Here is a 19,031-nt window from a genome sequence, read left to right on the forward strand (position 1 = left end):
ACCAAAAGGTTTTTAGTCTATTAGTATTAGGTGTTGTCTTTTCTTTTAAGGTTGAAGGGTTAAATACCATTTGGAACATAGGTGATTCATTAAGAATGGGTTGATTTTTTTTTCAAAAAAAAAAAAAAAAAAAAAAACTAAAGACCTTAATTAGTTTTTAAATAAATTAAATACAGTTAAAAATTACGGGTTTGGTTCAAATTTTGTTTGAAAAACCGCCACACTGCTGACCATCAAAAACATTTTTACTCCATCTGGAAAGAAAACGGGGCGGCCCATGGTCATCCTTAGACATATCTCACTAATCAAAGTAGTTTGCCCCAAACAAATTTATAATAATCTGCCTATACAATAGAAAGAAAATTAACAATTCACTTTATTTATTTAAATCAAACAAATGTATATAGCATGTGTGGTCTGCATTTTGTCGAGTACTACACCAAATGGAAGAGATAAATAATAAATAATAAATAATAAATAAACTCTTCTGAATATGTGGTCGAAAAATTATAAAAAAAACTTATATACAAGTAATATAGAAACTTATACCGGTGGATTATCATTTAATCGGACATTATACTCCGTGGTGGAGCAACAGGAAGGGGGTTCGGAAGCTTGAAGTTTTGTGTTGTGATAATCGTACCTCCTAAAGCATCCATATGGCTGCTAATCACAGCCCTAATGTGATAACCCTCCGCTTCAATGCCCACTTTTTGTCTTGAAAAGTAATCACGAGTATCCTCTTTCATCTCCTCGTTTGATCTGCACCAAATCACAACATTAATATCTAAATCACCATGTTTGTTACCACATACGTTTATTATTATTATTATTATTATTATTATTATTATTATTATTATTATTATTATGCACCCCTTAAATAAACATGTTACGTATTCTTGAAATTTGGCTCATAAAACAAGATTATTTCAATCTCTAATAACCCAACCAGATTTTACCATTACCTCAAGATTAACTTTGACCAACCACCACATCCGGCTGATATAAGGTCCTCAACAATGGCGTCTTGTAGCTTTTCAGGCTTTCTTGATAACAAAATCAATGGCCATCCATTAGATTTAAGTTTTATGTACAATTCAATCAAGAAAACATGTTTCATATGTTTTGCCTCTCGAACACAATCATTCAAACCATACCGATTGTATCTGCACAATAAAAGATCAAAAAAGAAAAGATTCAGCTAAATATTAGGCTATGTTTGTCAGACTAGACAGACTTGATGGGACAAGACTGAACTGGATGGGGTGAGAGTCATGGGGCATGACAACTTTCCAGAGCTATTTCAGAGGAGTGCATTCCCTGTCCCACCTTGTTGTATCTTTTTTTTTTGCAATTTTTGTCTCGTTAATATCGGTTTAAGTTTCAGTTCAATACATGTCAAACACAGTATTTATGTACTACTCAACAAACTGGCACTTAGGGCGTGTTCGGCACGGAGCGTTTGAGAGCTTCTAGCTTCTAGCGTTTGACAAAACACTCCGTTTTAAACAGAAAGTCTCGTTCGGCACTACAAGCTTCTAGCGTTTAGTTTAAACAAAACGCTCCAAATCCAAATGCTACTTCATGTAGCGTTTAACAAAACGCTACAAGCTACAAGCTACCCGCTACCCGCTACAAGTTACCCGCTACAAGCTAGTTTTGCCGAACATGCCCTTAGTCTATTTGGACCATTTATACTTAGAAAAGCATGTTTACCCGTACGAGAGTGGGTTGATACGAAGAGTTTGGGCAGGAAGGAAGTCATCTATATCCATTAACACAACATCATGACCACCATCATTTGGTCTTATGCCATCCAAGTAATTCTCAATGAGTGAAACCGAAGCGTTCAACTCTCTCATGTAATGACCTTCTTTTATGTACTTCACAGCGACTTCCTTACAAAATCCAGGCAAAGAATACGCTTCCAAGTTATTAATCTCTGCGTGTTGAGATTCCATTTTGCAATGATCATACTTGAACGATTCAATAACTCCAGCTTCCCTGCTTTGACATGACTGTAACATCACAGTCAATGCAGTCAGCAACGTCATCAATAAGATCCCAACAATTATAAGTCCCCCAATGAAGATAGTCGCAGCACATGATGACATATAGATCACCGATTCCATTCTAAATTGACTTCCCATCTCTGCACCAACACATGAAGAACACGATTTAATGATGCGATCTAAACTTATATGGAAAAAATTTCAGGTTAGAAATCCAGAAAGCACAAAGGGTAAGAATACCGGATCCTTCAGCACTTGTGAGACTCCGAGAGGAATACTCCCGTTCCATCGGATGGCCATATGCTGACATCTTCAGGCACCGGCGTTCTTAAAAAATTCTTATAGAAACCGACCTGCAAACAAGAAAGATAAGATGACAGATTGATAAACAGATCAACGTCCTTTTTTCCCTAAATTAAACGGAAACAGGAGATACCGATATCCGATTATGTCTTTTTAAGCTAGTTATGCAAGCAACTTCAGATTTCAAGTCAACTAACAGCATCTTGATACAGTTTGATATCTATACATACGGCAAAATTTAAATTTACCCGGAACATACTTGCGTTAAATTTGGGCTAAGTTTAGGAATTAAATAATTAAGTCGTCAAAAGATGAAGAAACACAGATAAGATAGTCGAAGATTAGAATTTAAAAAACAGGGGAGAGAGGAAAGACCTGATAGCGACATTGAAATTGGTCGAAGACGGAAGCGTGATTGATTAAATGAGGGGAATAGACTAGTAATATCCATAAATCAATTAGTCAAACTTAATTGTTTCCGCGGGATTTGGGATTGAATGGATTGGATGAGGAGACGTAATCAGACGAGAGAGAGAGCCAGTTCACCTCCGATAATACTGTATAAAGTTGAAATTCCACATAAAGTGTATCGAAATTGGATATTAAATCGATTTTTCATATAATTTGGATGATGATGATGATGATGATAGGTATAATTTTGGATCGTCTTGATGGGAACATGGCCATGGAGCTTCGGTGTGCTGCTGCCACTAGCGACCTGCCAATTGGCCTCTCTCTAATAATGTGGTTTTTGCGGAATCTTTTATTTTTTTGGAATTGTTTTCTATTTGTTTTTTTGTAGTTGACCCCACGCACATTTATTATTTAAAAAAAAAAAAAAAAAAAAAAAACTGATTAACATACTAAAGAGTAAATTACAGAAATGGTCCCTGCGTTTTGGTTAGATTAGCAGTTTTGGTCCTTATGTTAAAAAACTGATAAGTTGCATTCCTATGGTTTATGGATATTAAATCGAAGGTCTTTATTTCATATAAAAAGACTAATTTGCTCTTTCTTTTTCTTTTAATAAATACGAATGAATTTTTCATTATTTCAGACAATATCTACTTAATAAGTATTTACAAGTGGTAAACTTTATTTTAGATTTTTTTTTAACAAATAGTTCTTAAAATATAATTGTTATTTCGATAGTTATTATGACGTATGATAGTTGTTTATCCTAATATTTAATATTATTCGTTTAGAAATAACAATAAAACTCAGCTGAATAAAAGAAAAAAGTAAAACACAAAAACGAATGATGTAAACGAAAAACACATAAAAAACAACATTAAATAATTATATTTGATGTTTGATAATTATCCCGGATTTTATTTTAATTTTTTTATTCGAGCAAAACATAAAAAAACGTTATATAATATGAACGAACAAAACGTAAAATAAATAAATAAATAAAATATAATAAAATAAATCGTATATTTGAATAAAACATCAAAAATATTAAAAGATTTTTAAACAACAAAAATAAAGATATACGATTATTAGCTTTATTCATTTATCTTTATTTTTGTTGTTTAAAAATCTTTTAATATTTTTGATGTTTTATTCAAATATACGATTTATATATATATATATATATATATATATATATATATATATATATATATATATATATATATAAAAGATAATTAATTTAAAATAATAAAAATAATTTTATAAGAAATCTATACAAATTCTTTTAAAATAAAAAACAAATAAATTTGTTATATAATAATAATAATAATATTATTATTATTATTATTATTATTATTAATAATAAATTGTTAAAAGAAAATGAAAAAGAAAAAGGAAGAATAAGTTACTCTTTTTAAAGCAATGACCTAAACTGCAATATTCATAAACCACAGGAGTGTACCCTATCAATTTAGAAACTTAGGGACTAAAACTACGAATCTGATCAAAATACAGAGACCATTTCTGTAATTTACTCTATAGAAAATAGAGTAAATTACATGTCCTTATGGTTTTGAGAAATCTTTTTTTTTTAATTTCACTCGTACCTCCTCTATGATTTGTTTATATTTCGATTTTGTATCCAGAGCTTATTGATCATTTTAGTTTTATTTATTAGGGTAAATTACATCAATGCCAACAAACATGTTTAGTCCATATTTTTCAAAACTTAACTCGGACCGTCCCTGTTGTTTTTTTCTTGCACGGTTAGTCCCTATAGACGTTAACCGTTAAATGCTTACGTTTAAGCTCCCCACGTGCCTTGCATGCAGGGGCATTTTCGTCTTTTCAAGGTTGGTGTACCTTCTTAATGTTGTTGCACCTTAAAAGCATACACAACCCTGCCTCCCTCCCTTCTTCTACTATCGTCTCCTTCGTAGACTTCTCCCCTTACCATCGATTTCTTCCAACTTGATAAGAACGATCGATATAAAATGAAATTGTGGAGCCACTGCAGTTAGAGCTGGAAAAAATCGACCATACCCGCCAACCCAACCCGAACCCAACCCAAAATTAGCGGGTTGGGTTGAGATTTTCAACTCATTTAACTTAACTGGGTCAACCCGTCTAACCCATTTAATTAAATAGGTTGGGTTGGGTAAAAAATTATCAACCCGTCAACCCATTTAACTTTAATATATATATATATATATATATATATATATATATATATATATATATATATATATATATATATATATATATATATAATTTAATATTATTTGAATATTATCATGTACTAACCAAAGTATTAATTTGTAAATTATAATGTTGCATTATTATTATCTATGTTTAATAAATTTCAATCCTAATTTTCATCCTTTTTTTAGCGTCGATAATTGTCACACCCCAAAACCGGAACGGCGGAAACGTTCAGGGGTGGAGGACGTCATGTACAGTATCACAACAATGCATAGTAGTAAACAAGCAACAACATCATCCATTGCATTAATAATATAATTTAATACAAGTGTGTTCTGTTTAGTTTAATAGACACCCAAAAATGTAAATCAAAATATGAGATGAGTCTTGAACGTGCTCCATCTTCTCAAAAGCCTGGCATCGGTACCTGTCTACTGATGACCTGAGAATACAAGTTATTTTGAAAGAGTTTATCAGCTTTAAAGCTGGTGAGTTCATAAGTATTTTAGTGTCATTGTTTGTATGAAAGTGTTTGTATGTACTTGATGTATAAGTTTGTAAATGTTTGTATCTCCTAGAAAATCCTATATTTTCTACTAAACGTAGCCTTCTACCAAGGCATCAAATGAAATGTATGTTTGTTTCTTGTAAATGTGTGTATTTTCCCAAATATGACTATCATTAACCAAAAATATAGCTTTTACATTACCGTTCATTGTGTGAAGGTCACAAAGTGAATGCAATGGGGAAATAATAAAGTATTGTAGTGTTGTATTAAGTAACTACTGCTGTACTAATTACCTTAAACCAATTGTTATTTAAAGTAACATGTGATATGCCTGTACCATACTACCGACTAAAAACACGACGATGAAAGACGTCAGAAGAAATGACATTTGGCACCCGTAGACTTGCAAGTCCCACTGTAGCGAACAGCAAGGTGTAGGATAGTCAATCCAGTATAGATCTATACACAAACTCAACGCTCTCCTTCTAGGAGACTCTGGATACAAAACGAGCCATGACAAGTGATGCCATGCCCCATTACGTGGCTCACATAACTGTTGTAATGTTCTTGTATATGTATTGTATGTACTAGCTGTATTGTATGTTCTCTCTCTGTCTAGTATGTATGTATGTTCTCTCTGTTTCTCATAATAGTATGTTCTCTTGTATAATGTATCGTATGTACTAGCTGTATTGTATGTTCTCTCTCTGTCTAGTATGTTATGTTTGTTTCTCATCACTACATGTTATGACTCATGTATGAACTGACTCATTGTATGTTTCATTGTTCTAGTAATAGTATTGTAACTTCCTAAACTATACCTATTATAGTTTACTAGCAATGTTGTTTGTATAAATGAACATGTTTGTATACCTTTGCTACCCAAAGGTATGGAACTGAAAGAAGTAACTTTTATATCTATATACATATACATAATATATAACTAGGATTCAAACGACCTTAGGACAAATAACCGATACCCTAAGTCCACAACCAAACAAGGAACAGGAAGCAAGGCGAGCTATTAGTCCTAAGTCCTTCCAATCCTACTTATATAACTATATCTATATAGATACACATTTGACAAAGTATAAGTTTAAAAGAGTTTGAATAGAAAGTATTTAATATGTAAAAGAGTTTACAAAACAGTTTGAAGTAGTTTGATTGATAATTTAGTTTGAAAAGTAAGAAATCCACTTGTTTGGTAGTTATTAATCACATGTGATTGATATAATGACTATAATAGTTCAACTTGTATCCCCCCCCCATAAAAGCATTTAAAATCATTTAAAAGGTTGATTAAGGGGTATGAACTCACCTGAAAGGAGTGATGCGAATGTAAGATCGGAAAAAGGATGATAAGTGTCAAGTGAAGACTTGAGCACACACGGATCCTATTTAGCATATAAAGACACATATATGCATGCAATTAGTGCTTATTCAACTAATAAGGTAAAGAATAACACCTTAAGGACTAAGAAATCCTTAAATGGTAGTGTTATAATCACTTAGGATTGCATAAGAGGGTTGTAAAGCCACTTAAGGGAGTTTTCGGTCCAAGTGGTATGTTTCTTGGAGTTTTCGGTTCTTGTGGTTTTCGGTCCATATGGTTTTCGGTCCATATGGTTTTCGGTCGATATGGTTTTTGATGCATAAGGTGATTTCCAAGGGCTTTCAAGTATGTATAGGGGTTCTAAGTTTCATCCAAAGCCTTATGTGAGTTTAAGGTCTTAAATGCACCTTTCTTTAGGGTTTTCGGTCAAGGGAGATGCACTTGACCGAAAACACCTATTGTTCTTGAGAAATGGATGTTTTCAAGGCCCTAAATTAAGTATCCTTACTAGATAACAAGTATAGGAGATAGATACTTACAATATGGAAGCAAAGAAGGGTGTTTTCAGCCCAAAACACTAGTGTGTGTTCTTGGTGTTCTTGGTGTTCTTGAAGATCTAACCCGAAAGAGATGATTTCATGGATGAAATCAAAGGGTTGTACTACATAAAGCTTTGTAACAACAAATCAAATGGAAAAAATTCTTACAATTTTGAAGATCAAAGTGAAGAACTCGATGATACTTGAGAGAGAATGGATGTTTCTAGCTTTGAAAAGGAAAGAATGATCCAAATGATCATGAAATATATATGTAGGATGGGGTTTTCGGTCACCTTGACCGAAAACTCTAAGGTCTTGACCGAAAACTCCTTTTTGAGGAGGTTTTCGGTTTGCTTCATGACTAGAACTTCAACCAATTCATCCTAACACTGATTCCTTTGATGTACTAAGTTTAAAATACTCGAATAGACTCCAAATAGGGCTAAAAGTTAACAAACAAGACTAACTCTGATAAATTTGAATGTTTATACAAGCTAGAAATTTCGGATTGTCACATCATCCCCCCGTTAGAGAGAATTTCGTCCCGAAATTAGAGTTTAAGCAAATAAGTAGTTACAATAACTAAGTAAAAAGGTGAGGATATTTCAGTTTCATCTAATCCTCTCACTCCCAAGTGAATTCAGGTCCTCGCTTGGCGTTCCAGCGAACCTTCACTATCGGGATACGGCTTTGCTTTGTTTGCTTGACCTCTCGGTCCATGATCTCTACAGGTTCTTCCACGAAGTTGAGGCTCTCGTTGATCTCGATCTCGTCGAGTGGGATTACAAGAGTCTCGTCGGACAGACATTTTTTCAAGTTCGAGACGTGGAAAGTAGAATGTACGTTACTGAGTTCACGAGGTAAGTTAAGTTTGTAAGCTACAGGGCCGATTCTCGCGAGAATCTCGAAAGGCCCTATGTATCTTGGATTTAGCTTTCCACGCTTTCCGAAGCGTATCAAGCCTTTCCAGGGTGAGACCTTCAATAGAACATGGTCGCCCACCTGGAATTCCAACGGTTTCCTTCGTTTATCTGCGTAGCTTTTCTGTCGGTCTCTAGAGGCTTTCAATCGTTCACGAATCTGAACGATCTTCTCTGTCGTTTCCCGTATGATCTCCGGACCCGTGAGAGTGATGTCAGGAACTCGTCCTTTAGCTAACTGGGTATCACCCACCTCAGCCCAGCACAGAGGGGATCTGCACTTTCGGCTATAGAGGGCCTCGAATGGAGAAGCCTTTATGCTCGTGTGATAACTGTTGTTGTAGGAAAATCCGACAAAGGGTAAATGAGTATCCCATGCTTTCCCAAAGTCGATCACACAGGCTCGCAACATATCTTCCAAGGTTTGGATAGTCCTCTCACTTTGCCCGTCGGTCTGTGGATGGTAGGCTGTACTTATGTCCAGCCTAGTTCCTAGGGAACTTTGTAGCGACTGCCAGAACCTCGAAGTGAATCTACTATCTCTATCAGAGATAATAGATATAGGAACACCATGCAGTCGTACGATCTCCCTTATGTAGGTTCTTGTTAGCTTTTCCATCTTGTTTGTTTCTTTGATGGGCAGGAAGTGTGCGGACTTGGTCAATCTGTCGACGATGACCCATATGGTATCAAGTCCACCCGTTGTCTTGGGCAACTTGGTTATGAAGTCCATAGTGATCCGCTCCCACTTCCATTCCGGTATCTCCGGCTGTTGTAGTAGACCTGAGGGTTTCTGGTATTCGACCTTGACCTTGGCGCAAGCAAGGCATTTACTTACAAAGGTAGCAATCTCTGCTTTCATGTTAGGCCACCAGTATAGCTTTTTAAGATCCAGATACATCTTATCTGAACCTGGGTGGACGGAATAACGAGTGTTATGCGCCTCGGTCATGACCATGTCTCTGAAACCACCGTGTTTCGGTGTCCAGATCCGATCCATGAAATATAAGGCTCTGCCACCTTTGACTTCCAAGTTCTTATCCATCCCTCTCAGGGATTCACTCGCCACATTTTCAGGTTTCAAAGCGTCGAGCTGAGCCTCCTTAATTTGCGTGGACAAGTGTGAATGGATAGTCATAGTCAATGATTTGACTCTACGACCAGAGTATTCTTTCCGACTTAGGGCGTCAGCTACTACATTGGCTTTACCCGGATGATAACGAATTTCGCATTCGTAATCACTGAGTAGCTCGACCCACCGTCGTTGTCTCATGTTGAGCTCCTTTTGGTCGAATATATGTTGTAGGCTTTTGTGGTCTGTAAAGATAGTGCTTTTTGTACCATACAGGTAGTGTCTCCAGATCTTCAGAGCAAACACAACTGCTCCTAGCTCAAGATCGTGAGTGGTGTAGTTGACCTCGTGTGTCTTCAGCTGTCTCGAGGCATAGGCGATGACCTTACCTCGTTGCATCAGAACACAACCAAGCCCTTGATTTGACGCATCGCAATAGACAACGAAGTCTTCTATCCCTTCGGGGAGGGATAGTATTGGTGCGGTGCACAAGGCTCGCTTGAGCGTTTGGAACGCTCTCTCCTGCTTCTCTTCCCAGTCAAAGGCCACACCCTTCTGGGTCAGTGTTGTAAGAGGTTTCGCAATTCGGGAGAAGTTCTGAATGAACCTGCGATAGTAGCCAGCGAGGCCTAGAAATTGACGAATTTCGGTAGGCGTCTTCGGTGCTGACCAGCTCTCAATGGCTTTGATTTTGGAAGGGTCCACGTGTATTCCCTCTTCGCTAACCACGTGCCCTAAGAATTCGACTCTTCGGATCCAAAATTCGCATTTCGAGAACTTCGCATAAAGCTTCTCCGAACGCAGCGTTTCTAAGACTAGTCGCAGATGTTGACTATGCTCCTCCTTACTACGAGAGTAGATAAATATGTCATCGATGAAGACGATGACGAACTGATCCAAGTAAGGACGACACACCCTATTCATTAAATGCATGAATACTGCGGGCGCGTTGGTTAATCTGAACGGCATCACTACGAATTCGTAGTGTCCATAACGAGTTCGGAAGGCTGTCTTCGGAACATCCTCCCCTAATACCCGTAACTGGTGATACCCGGATCTTAGGTCGATCTTTGAAAAGAAGTTCGCCCCTTGAAGTTGGTCAAACAAGTCGTCAATGCGAGGCAGAGGGTAACGATTTTTGACGGTCAGTTTGTTAAGCTCCCTGTAGTCGATGCACATACGAAACGATCCGTCTTTCTTCTTGACGAACAAGACCGGAGCTCCCCATGGCGAGAAACTTGGTCTTATAAAGCCCTAGCTGAGCAGTTCGTTAAGTTGACCGGACAGTTCTGTTGGGTTATGAGCATTCTCACACTCCTAAGTGTACATGCAACCCTAAATACCTTGGATCTATGTTTTCTCTATTATACATACAATTATGAACATCCAAGGTATTATCCTAATCTAGCATACAAAATAATAAATATAACAAGATAGAATACATACCTCTTTGATGTAGAATGTCTTCATGAAGCTTGAGTGCCTAGTGCCCCAAGTGTGACACCTCAAATGGTTCACACAACACCAAATACACTTGGAATAACTTGAGAGAAACTTGAACACTCCTTGAAATCGTCTAGCCCTCACACTCACACATTAGTGCACGATTTCTTGAGCCATGGGATTCTTTTATATGGTGGCTATTAGGGTTACACCATGTAACTCATAACTTTACCCATTCCTTATGCTCCATGGATTTTAACCTCCATGGAGTATCCATGGGTCACCCCATGGACTTAGTCCAACATAAGGAATCTTGGATCACAAGTCCACATATATAAGAATGAATGATTTACACAATCAACCCATATATTTAATTAGTCTCCTTTTGATCACTTAATTAATTCCAAATTAATTCTTTATCAATACTAATTAAATAACCTTATTAATATATTAGAACTTATAATATATTAACCAACCTTAAGTGTTATTTCTCTCATTATAGTCTATCCAAATGCATGATGCCATGCAACCCAAATGGACCATGCCGGGTCGGGTCAAGTCTTACCAATTATAGTTATGGACTTAGACATTAATCTAACAGTCTCCCACTTAGATAAGTCTAAAACTATTATTGCGTATGACTTCAGGAACCGATCAGCAATCGTAGCTCTCAAAAGCTTCTGTCGAACTCTGACCTTGTCGATGAACTCTGACCTTTGTCAATGACTTGTCCATTAGATAAGGGATCATATATTCCTCCATTCTAGATATCATATGGACTGAGACATGGATTATCAATCATTCTCTCTGTCCATTTGTTGTTTCCCGATTTCCAATTCATGATGACTGACTGATTGAACAAATCAAATCAGTCCTGGCTTGGCCAAGCACTCACATGTATCATCTTTAAATCATCGAGGGGCCCACAGATATCGCTTTTATCCCGAAGGTAAAAGGAATGGATAAACTTCGACTCATATGGCTTGTTCTACTACTTGTTGAATCATACACAAAGGCACGTTTTATAACATCGAGTTACCAATGCGTTTTCGTGCAATCAATGTATAACCAACTCATAGTAACAACTCATATCTCTAGGTTTGAAGAATATAAGATATTATCGTCTCATGATCACTCGTGATAAAATCCATGAAGTGATTCAAATGAGCGCGGGTTGAATCCAATACTCAGAACTTATGAGCACTCATGAGTGTTGTAGCACCACTTTTGTCCACCAACTTGGACCTCTACAAACCAACCCAAGACAGTCTTGATTCATATCTACTTCCAACATATGACCGACTGTGGATGGTTTGAATAACTTAATCATTCAGGAAGAGCGACTTAGTTATTCTGGAAGTCAAAACATGCAAAGTGAAACACAAGAATAAATGAATCAAATATGGTATCAAACCCTATGAATATAAATAAACACTTTTATTTATCACCATACTGATTACTCATTATTCATTGTTTCGGTTTTATCAACTTTATACTTGAATTTAAAACAATAGTTGTCCCATGCTCCAAGCATGTACACTATGTTTTCTAAACACTAGTCATGCCATACACCAAGTGTGCATACTATGTTTGTCTATGATCTTTACTTTGTAAAATAGATCAATTGAACATCACTCCAATGATCCTCTTTTCACAGTCCCAAATCCTTACTGCAAATGCAAGAATTCCAAATTCATGCCATTTACTGAAATCTGTTAGATTCTAAACTTATATGCATTGATCCTCTTAATGATTATGCACGAAGTCAGAAAGACTTGACAACAATCATTATAGAGCATTCCAAAGGAGATCAGCTCCTTGGAAACATCCTTCTTTCATTAAGTTTCCTAATCTTACACAGATTGAATAATTTCTAACTTTGAAACATTTCCATATTCCATTTTGACTATCACTTCTGAACAAGAGTTGCCTCCTTACAGATTATGTCAATATGGTCCTTCCAGAATTAACATTATACTTCCAACTGTCCTTGAGCAACCAATCTTTGGTAAACCTTAGATTGTCCTCGACAATTGCTTAATCATTTTAGTCATATCCAATTCTAGACCTTTTCCCTTCATAATGCCCCAGGCATTTGGAAAATTTTAGAAAGGATGAATATAGCACATGTAATCGATCCTATATCCGAAGCATATGGGACACGATTCATGATGTCTCACATAAAGACTAAACCAGTCTTTTGCTATAATATTTCCATTTCAATTTGCCAAGTTCTCAAAATTCAGATTATGAAAAGGGATGCCGTAATCATAATCGAATTTTAGAACGCAAATAATGGACCCATATATAGAATTTCCTTATGTTGATCCATTCCAACATGAAATTCATATATATATCCTTGATTAAATACGATTAAAATCTCAATCTAAGCTTTTAGAATTAAAATGAAGTATAATTTCATCTCCCTTAATTATAGCAAAACAACTTTTTCAACCCCTGCAACCTCACGAATTGAAACTTTTGTTTTCTATAATTAACATTGCTAACTTGCAACCTTTGTCATAATTATCATGCTCCCACTAACATGATGATTATTAGCATAACACTTATGCTTCCACTAGCTTTGACATGTACTCAGAAATCAGCTGACTTTCTTACCAAAGTTCAGATTTCTGATACTAGATTGTTTTGATAAAACTTTATCAAAATCATACACCTCTCTTAGATAGCTCACATGTGTGTCTAAACAATTTTAGAACTATGAAAAGGGATGCCGTAATCACAGTCTCAATTGTTTAGACCTTTGCCACTTCTCACAAGTCCATGTTAGTGTGCCGGTAAACCACACACGCTCCACTAACGACTTTGAGAATGCAAATATCACAATTGCTATCTAGCTAAAATCTACTTAGTGAAAGTGTTTCCTCACCATCATTTTCATGAATCGGAGAGAAACCTTATGACACTTAGATTTAATAGTGTATGTGTTCTTATCCATGTGAATTTGTCAAAACCATAATCACAAGACAAGGTTAGTGACAAATCCAAACTCATATTGATTAAACTTGTGCAATCTTAAATTCTTGCCATTTGGCAGCTCAGGTGCCTGCCATTGCTTCCAAGTAGTTGTGAAACTAATTTTAGAACTCTCAGAACTCCTATGCAAAGCCAACTTGAATAGGCACAAAAATTTCAACACGATAGGTTATAAACCTCAAGTCGTGTGCTAGTGAAGGACTTTAGGTTTTATTCTTGATTAAGTCTTGAAACTTTCAAGAGCTTTAAGACTCCCACTGTCCTCTTGACATATAAGACTCCCTTGTCAAATATTCAAGAGATAGTGCGGATTCTTTATCAAGACTAACACTTTACACAATTGGCCTAAGTTGGTCTCTGTTTTATCCAAAACATCACAACTTACCAATTTCAAATGTACAAGAGTAGATAACCTTTTACTCTTACATTTGACTAGTGTTAACAAACCCTCTTTAAGATATGTCACTCAAGTTACAATCTTGAAGTATGACTCTAAGAATTGTTTTGGAACGAAGTATGACTCATCTTTTTGATTTAACCATTTCAACAATTCATGACTCCTCTTCTTAGTCATAAGAATGCACTAAGATGACTTTAGAGGACCAATTGTGATATGGTATCTTAATCATTAAGATGATCATAAACATGATACTAAAGTACTCTCCCATCTTTTCAGATTTGAGAAACTTTTATCTTTCTGCCATACTTTGATTCTTCTTATTCGTTCTGTCTCACATTGAAACTTCTCCAATGCTACAGACTTATACTTAAACTTATAAGTATAACCATATTTACTGAACTTAAGTAAATCATGACGAATAGTCTTCTTGATCTTTTGTGGTGGACTTGACCAGTGCACAAGAATGTGTACTCGATCCCTTAGTCATTTCCTTATTCACATAAGGAATTAGTCTTAATTTTCCAAGCTGAAAGTTCTCATTCATCATACTATACAACTTGCATGATTCCAAGTTTCGGTCCAATTGAACCTTGGGTGATGAGAATCTTTCCTTATTTGGTAATATTAGACACTACCACAACCAAAAGAATCAAATCCATTTTTCCAATATTGCTATCAATGGAATCTTATAAGCAACAACTTTTCACAAATGCCATTGTAAGGATACTTAAAATAAATAAAATCAAAACCTTTTTCTTTTATTTTAAAACTTTGCGGAAAAACTTATCCTTACAATCCATATGAAAACCTTGTTGTTATCTATTCCTAAGCAATATAAATATCATAACTCTTAAGTAATAGCCCAAAATTCTGATCACCGAACCATGCGATTGAAATCCATCTTCGCGATCAGAATCAGCATGTACTTAATAGAGTTAGACAATGGACTTTACCTGAAGTAGAGCCAAACTTATTGACTTTAACATCCTTAGGTAAATTTGGCAGCTTCGTAACCAATGCCCCTTCCTTTGGCAATAGTTACCTATGGACCCTTGATAATGGGACTATCTCAGACTTCGCCTCTCTCTTTACCATTGGGTCAACCGAGTTGACTATGGCCGATCCCTTTCCATTGGGAAGAGAGAGCTTTACTGGATATCCAATGTCATCATTGTCAATGTCCATAGCGTTTTAGGAAGTTGATCTTAGCAAATAGATAAGATCATTAAGGGTCTTGTCTTAGTCTGTTTCATAGGATTCCCAAAAGAACTCACTATGTGACTTAGAAAGTAGTTGAGCCACCAACTTTCTCAACACTTTGACACCCAACTCTCCCGGCTTGTCAATATGTGACTACATCTCCAAGATGTGATCACACCTAGACCTTGCCTTGCCAATAGGGCTTGAGTGACCTTAAACTTTTTAGGAACTTGTGGGTTAGGAAGAATAATTGGAGGAGGTGAAAGAAGTATGATATCCATGGGACATCATCTTCATTTAGGAAAGCTTGTTTCAAGAGATTTGGGAAGATCATAAATGTCTAGACCAGACATCTTTTTGGGAGATATTCAAGATAGTTGATTTAAAGTCCTTAATATGACACCCAATATGAAATATTAAGGCTAGGACCCAACAAACTATTTTATAACTTAGAAGAGGGATGCCGTAATCTAAGCTATAAAATATTTGAAGGTAGGTGAATGACGATTCACCAATTTCCACCATGAAAAACGAAATAATTTATTAGGTTTTAATTGGATTTGAAAGTCCTAGATCTTTGAGATTCATTGAACTGTTCAAAGGCATGTTTCAATCTCGAGTGTGCCCTTCAGGTTTTGTGACTGGGATGCCGAGGATCACAAAACAAGGTGTGAATAACCATGCAAATATACTTGGTACCCTTAATATTTACCCCTTAATCAGTGTGCCGGTTAACCACACACGCTCCACCGATACTATGATAAATATTAAGTTACCCTTTGCCTACCTTGTTAAGTCCAGGTTAGTGTGCCGGTTAACCACACACGCTCCACTAACGACTTAAGCAAAGTGCAAAGTGTAATTTCATGGGTTAGCACCAAATTCACATTTTCCTAAGTAACTAAGATTGGGTATTAATAAGAGTTTAGTTACTTAGTATTTATCATTAATACTTTTAATGAAAGGAGAATTATAGTCCTTGTCCTACCCGTTCGGCTAACGACCCTCCACCAGTCAAGGAAGCGGTGGGTGAGAGTGGACACTCATTAAACTGCCATTTTATAGGCAATAACCTTATATCCCCCTTATAGACCGGCTTCGTGAATGAGGCCTACTAACGGTAAGACTGACTTTACTCTTATACATATATATAAATATTATTAACTTATAATATTATAAAGTATAAGGGTTGAATTTTAACTTTTAAAATTCTAAGGGCTAACTTGGAATTAAAGTATTCATAAGTGAAAACTTTTCAAATTCCAAAACTTGAGGGCAAGTTTTGAAACTATTCAAAACTAATTAATTCCATAACTTATGAGTTTAAAGTAGTTTTAATTAAAAAAAAAAAAACTCTTCAAGTTCCATAACTTGAGGACAAGTTATGGAAGACTTTAAACTAATTAATAAAAAAAATAACTTTTTTTTTATTGTAACTTATGGAACTAATTAAGGTTACACTTTTTTTTTAATTTAATGAAGAGACTCTTGAACCTCCATAACTTGAGGACAAGTTATGGAGTCATAAAACCATTTAATTAGAACTAGACTCTTCATTTTGTAACCTTTGCCAACTTTTATGAGTTTTATGATTCTTAAATGTGATTTTTCATATAACTTGAGGACAAGTTACAAAAACACACTTTGGAATCAACTCTTAGATTAAAATTGATTGAAAACAACTATTTCACACAACTTTTCTATTAATCTAAGAACCTCATAAGAACAAGATAATTCAAATCATCAATCTTCAAGAAATTAGCATGAACATACAAACTAATACAAATCTTGAAATTATGACAATTATCTTAGAAATTGGATTAGCATGAACATTACCACATCAAAAACAAGTTTATAAGTCCAAAAACATCTTAGGGTAATGTTCCTAGTCCAATTCCAGCCAAAACAATCGAATATATGCATCCAACTCGATTTTTCAGCTACTTTTGCAAGTATAACAAGAAAACAAGCCTAGGCTCTGATACCACTGTTGGGTTATGAGCATTCTAACACTCCTAAGTGTACATGCAACCCTAAATACCTTGGATCTATGTTTTCTCTATTATACATACAATTATGAACATCCAAGGTATTATCCTAATCTAGCATACAAAATAATAAATATAACAAGATAGAATACATACCTCTTTGATGTAGAATGTCTTCATGAAGCTTGAGTGCCTAGTTCCCCAAGTGTGACACCTCAAATGGTTCACACAACACCAAATACACTTGGAATAACTTGAGAGAAACTTGAACACTCCTTGAAATCGTCTAGCCCTCACACTCACACATTAGTGCACGATTTCTTGAGCCATGGAATTCTTTTATATGGTGGCTATTAGGGTTACACCATGTAACTCATAACTTTACCCATTCCTTATGCTCCATGGATTTTAACCTCCATGGAGTATCCATGGGTCACCCCATGGACTTAGTCCAACATAAGGAATCTTGGATCACAAGCCCACATATATAAGAATGAATGATTTACACAATCAACCCATATATTTAATTAGTCTCCTTTTGATCACTTAATTAATTCCAAATTAATTCTTGATCAATACTAATTAAATAACCTTATTAATATATTAGAACTTATAATATATTAACCAACCTTAAGTGTTATTTCTCTCATTATAGTCTATCCAAATGCATGATGCCATGCAACCCAAATGGACCATGCCGGGTCGGGTCAAGTCTTACCAATTATAGTTATGGACTTAGACATTAATCCAACAAGTTCTTGCATCTCTGCAGGTACTAGACGATAAGGCGATTTGGCTACTGGGGTTGCCCCTGGAACTAAGTCGATTATGAACTCGACTTGACGTTGTGGAGGTAATCCTGGGAGTTCTTCTGGAAAGATATTGGGAAAATCGCATACTACTGGAATGTTCTTAATGTCTTTCGATTCTTGGCTCACATCGACAACATGAGCAAGGAATGCGCGACATTCCTTTCGCAAGAATTTTTGGGCTTGAATGCTCGAGATGAGGCGAAGGTTCGTGCCGGGTTTGTTGCCATAGACTACCAGAGTTTCGCCAGACGGCAGATTAAGGCGAACAGCCTTTTCATAACACATGATGTCGGCACGATGTAGACTTAACCAGTCCATGCCGATAATGTCGTCGAAACTTTTAATTGAGACCGGCATGAGGTCGATCGAAAATGAATGACTATCTAGAGTTAGGGTACACCCTATGAATATACTGCTAGTGCTTTCTGTCTTTCCATTAGCCATTTCTACAGTGAACGGTTCTTTAAGTGCTCGTGATTTTTGCTTAAGTAAATGAGCAAAGTTTTGGTTCACGAAACTCCTCTCCGCTCCACTATCAAATAGTATGCATGCATAAGAGTTATCGAGGAGAAACGTACCAGTGACCACTGTGGGGTCGGCAACCGCTTCCTCGTGGCCTATGGCCAGAACCCTTCCTACTCCACCGACATTCCCTGCCTTAGGGCAGTTCCTCTTGTAGTGGCCCACCTCGCCACAACCGTAGCAAGCTTGGCCCACTCCTGCGCCGGGGACTTGGTTGATTGGCCTCGTCGGAGCTTTGCAGAAACGAGCAGTGTGCCCCTTCCTGTTGCAGTTTGAACACTGCATTTCCCGGTAGGCTCCGATGTGGTGGAAGTTGCATTTGTTACACTGAGGCAAACTTCCAGCGTACTGCTTAACCGGAGCAGC

General features: G+C 36.3%; 1 protein-coding gene across 3 annotated transcripts; it reads right to left on the reverse strand.

The window, feature by feature from the left end:
* Positions 1 to 358: 358 nt before the first annotated feature.
* Positions 359 to 3,049, reverse strand: LOC145161330 (HAD superfamily, subfamily IIIB acid phosphatase). Of its 3 annotated transcripts, none has more exons than XM_079080832.1 (5): positions 2,691 to 3,049; positions 2,253 to 2,365; positions 1,723 to 2,152; positions 966 to 1,166; positions 359 to 762 (listed from the first exon to the last, which is right to left on the reverse strand). In XM_079080832.1, the coding sequence occupies exons 2-5, from the start codon at positions 2,320 to 2,322 to the stop codon at positions 564 to 566; spliced, it is 900 nt and encodes a 299-aa protein (XP_078936958.1). In that variant the 5' UTR covers positions 2,323 to 2,365; positions 2,691 to 3,049; the 3' UTR covers positions 359 to 563. The 3 variants fall into 3 exon arrangements, with proteins under 3 accessions (XP_078936958.1, XP_078936956.1, XP_078936957.1); XM_079080830.1 differs by having other exon boundaries at positions 1,717 to 2,152; positions 2,691 to 3,048; XM_079080831.1 differs by lacking the exon at positions 2,691 to 3,049 and adding an exon at positions 2,449 to 2,622 and having other exon boundaries at positions 1,717 to 2,152.
* Positions 3,050 to 19,031: the final 15,982 nt, after the last annotated feature.

This window comes from Lactuca virosa, chromosome 2, assembly GCF_052849685.1.
Source record: "Lactuca virosa cultivar CGN04683 chromosome 2, Lactuca_virosa_CGN04683_v6, whole genome shotgun sequence".
Classification (NCBI taxonomy): domain Eukaryota; kingdom Viridiplantae; phylum Streptophyta; class Magnoliopsida; order Asterales; family Asteraceae; genus Lactuca; species Lactuca virosa.

Bases quoted from the DNA above. Each gene is read 5' to 3' on its own strand.
- LOC145161330 (XM_079080830.1), bottom strand. From the start codon at position 2,322: ATGTCAGCATATGGCCATCCGATGGAACGGGAGTATTCCTCTCGGAGT. The intron at 1,167-1,716 runs GTAAACATGCTT...TTTATTGTGCAG, and splicing joins ATCAACCCACTCTCGTACGG to ATACAATCGGTATGGTTTGA. The intron at 763-965 runs GTAATGGTAAAA...GATTTGGTGCAG, and splicing joins TGGTCAAAGTTAATCTTGAG to ATCAAACGAGGAGATGAAAG.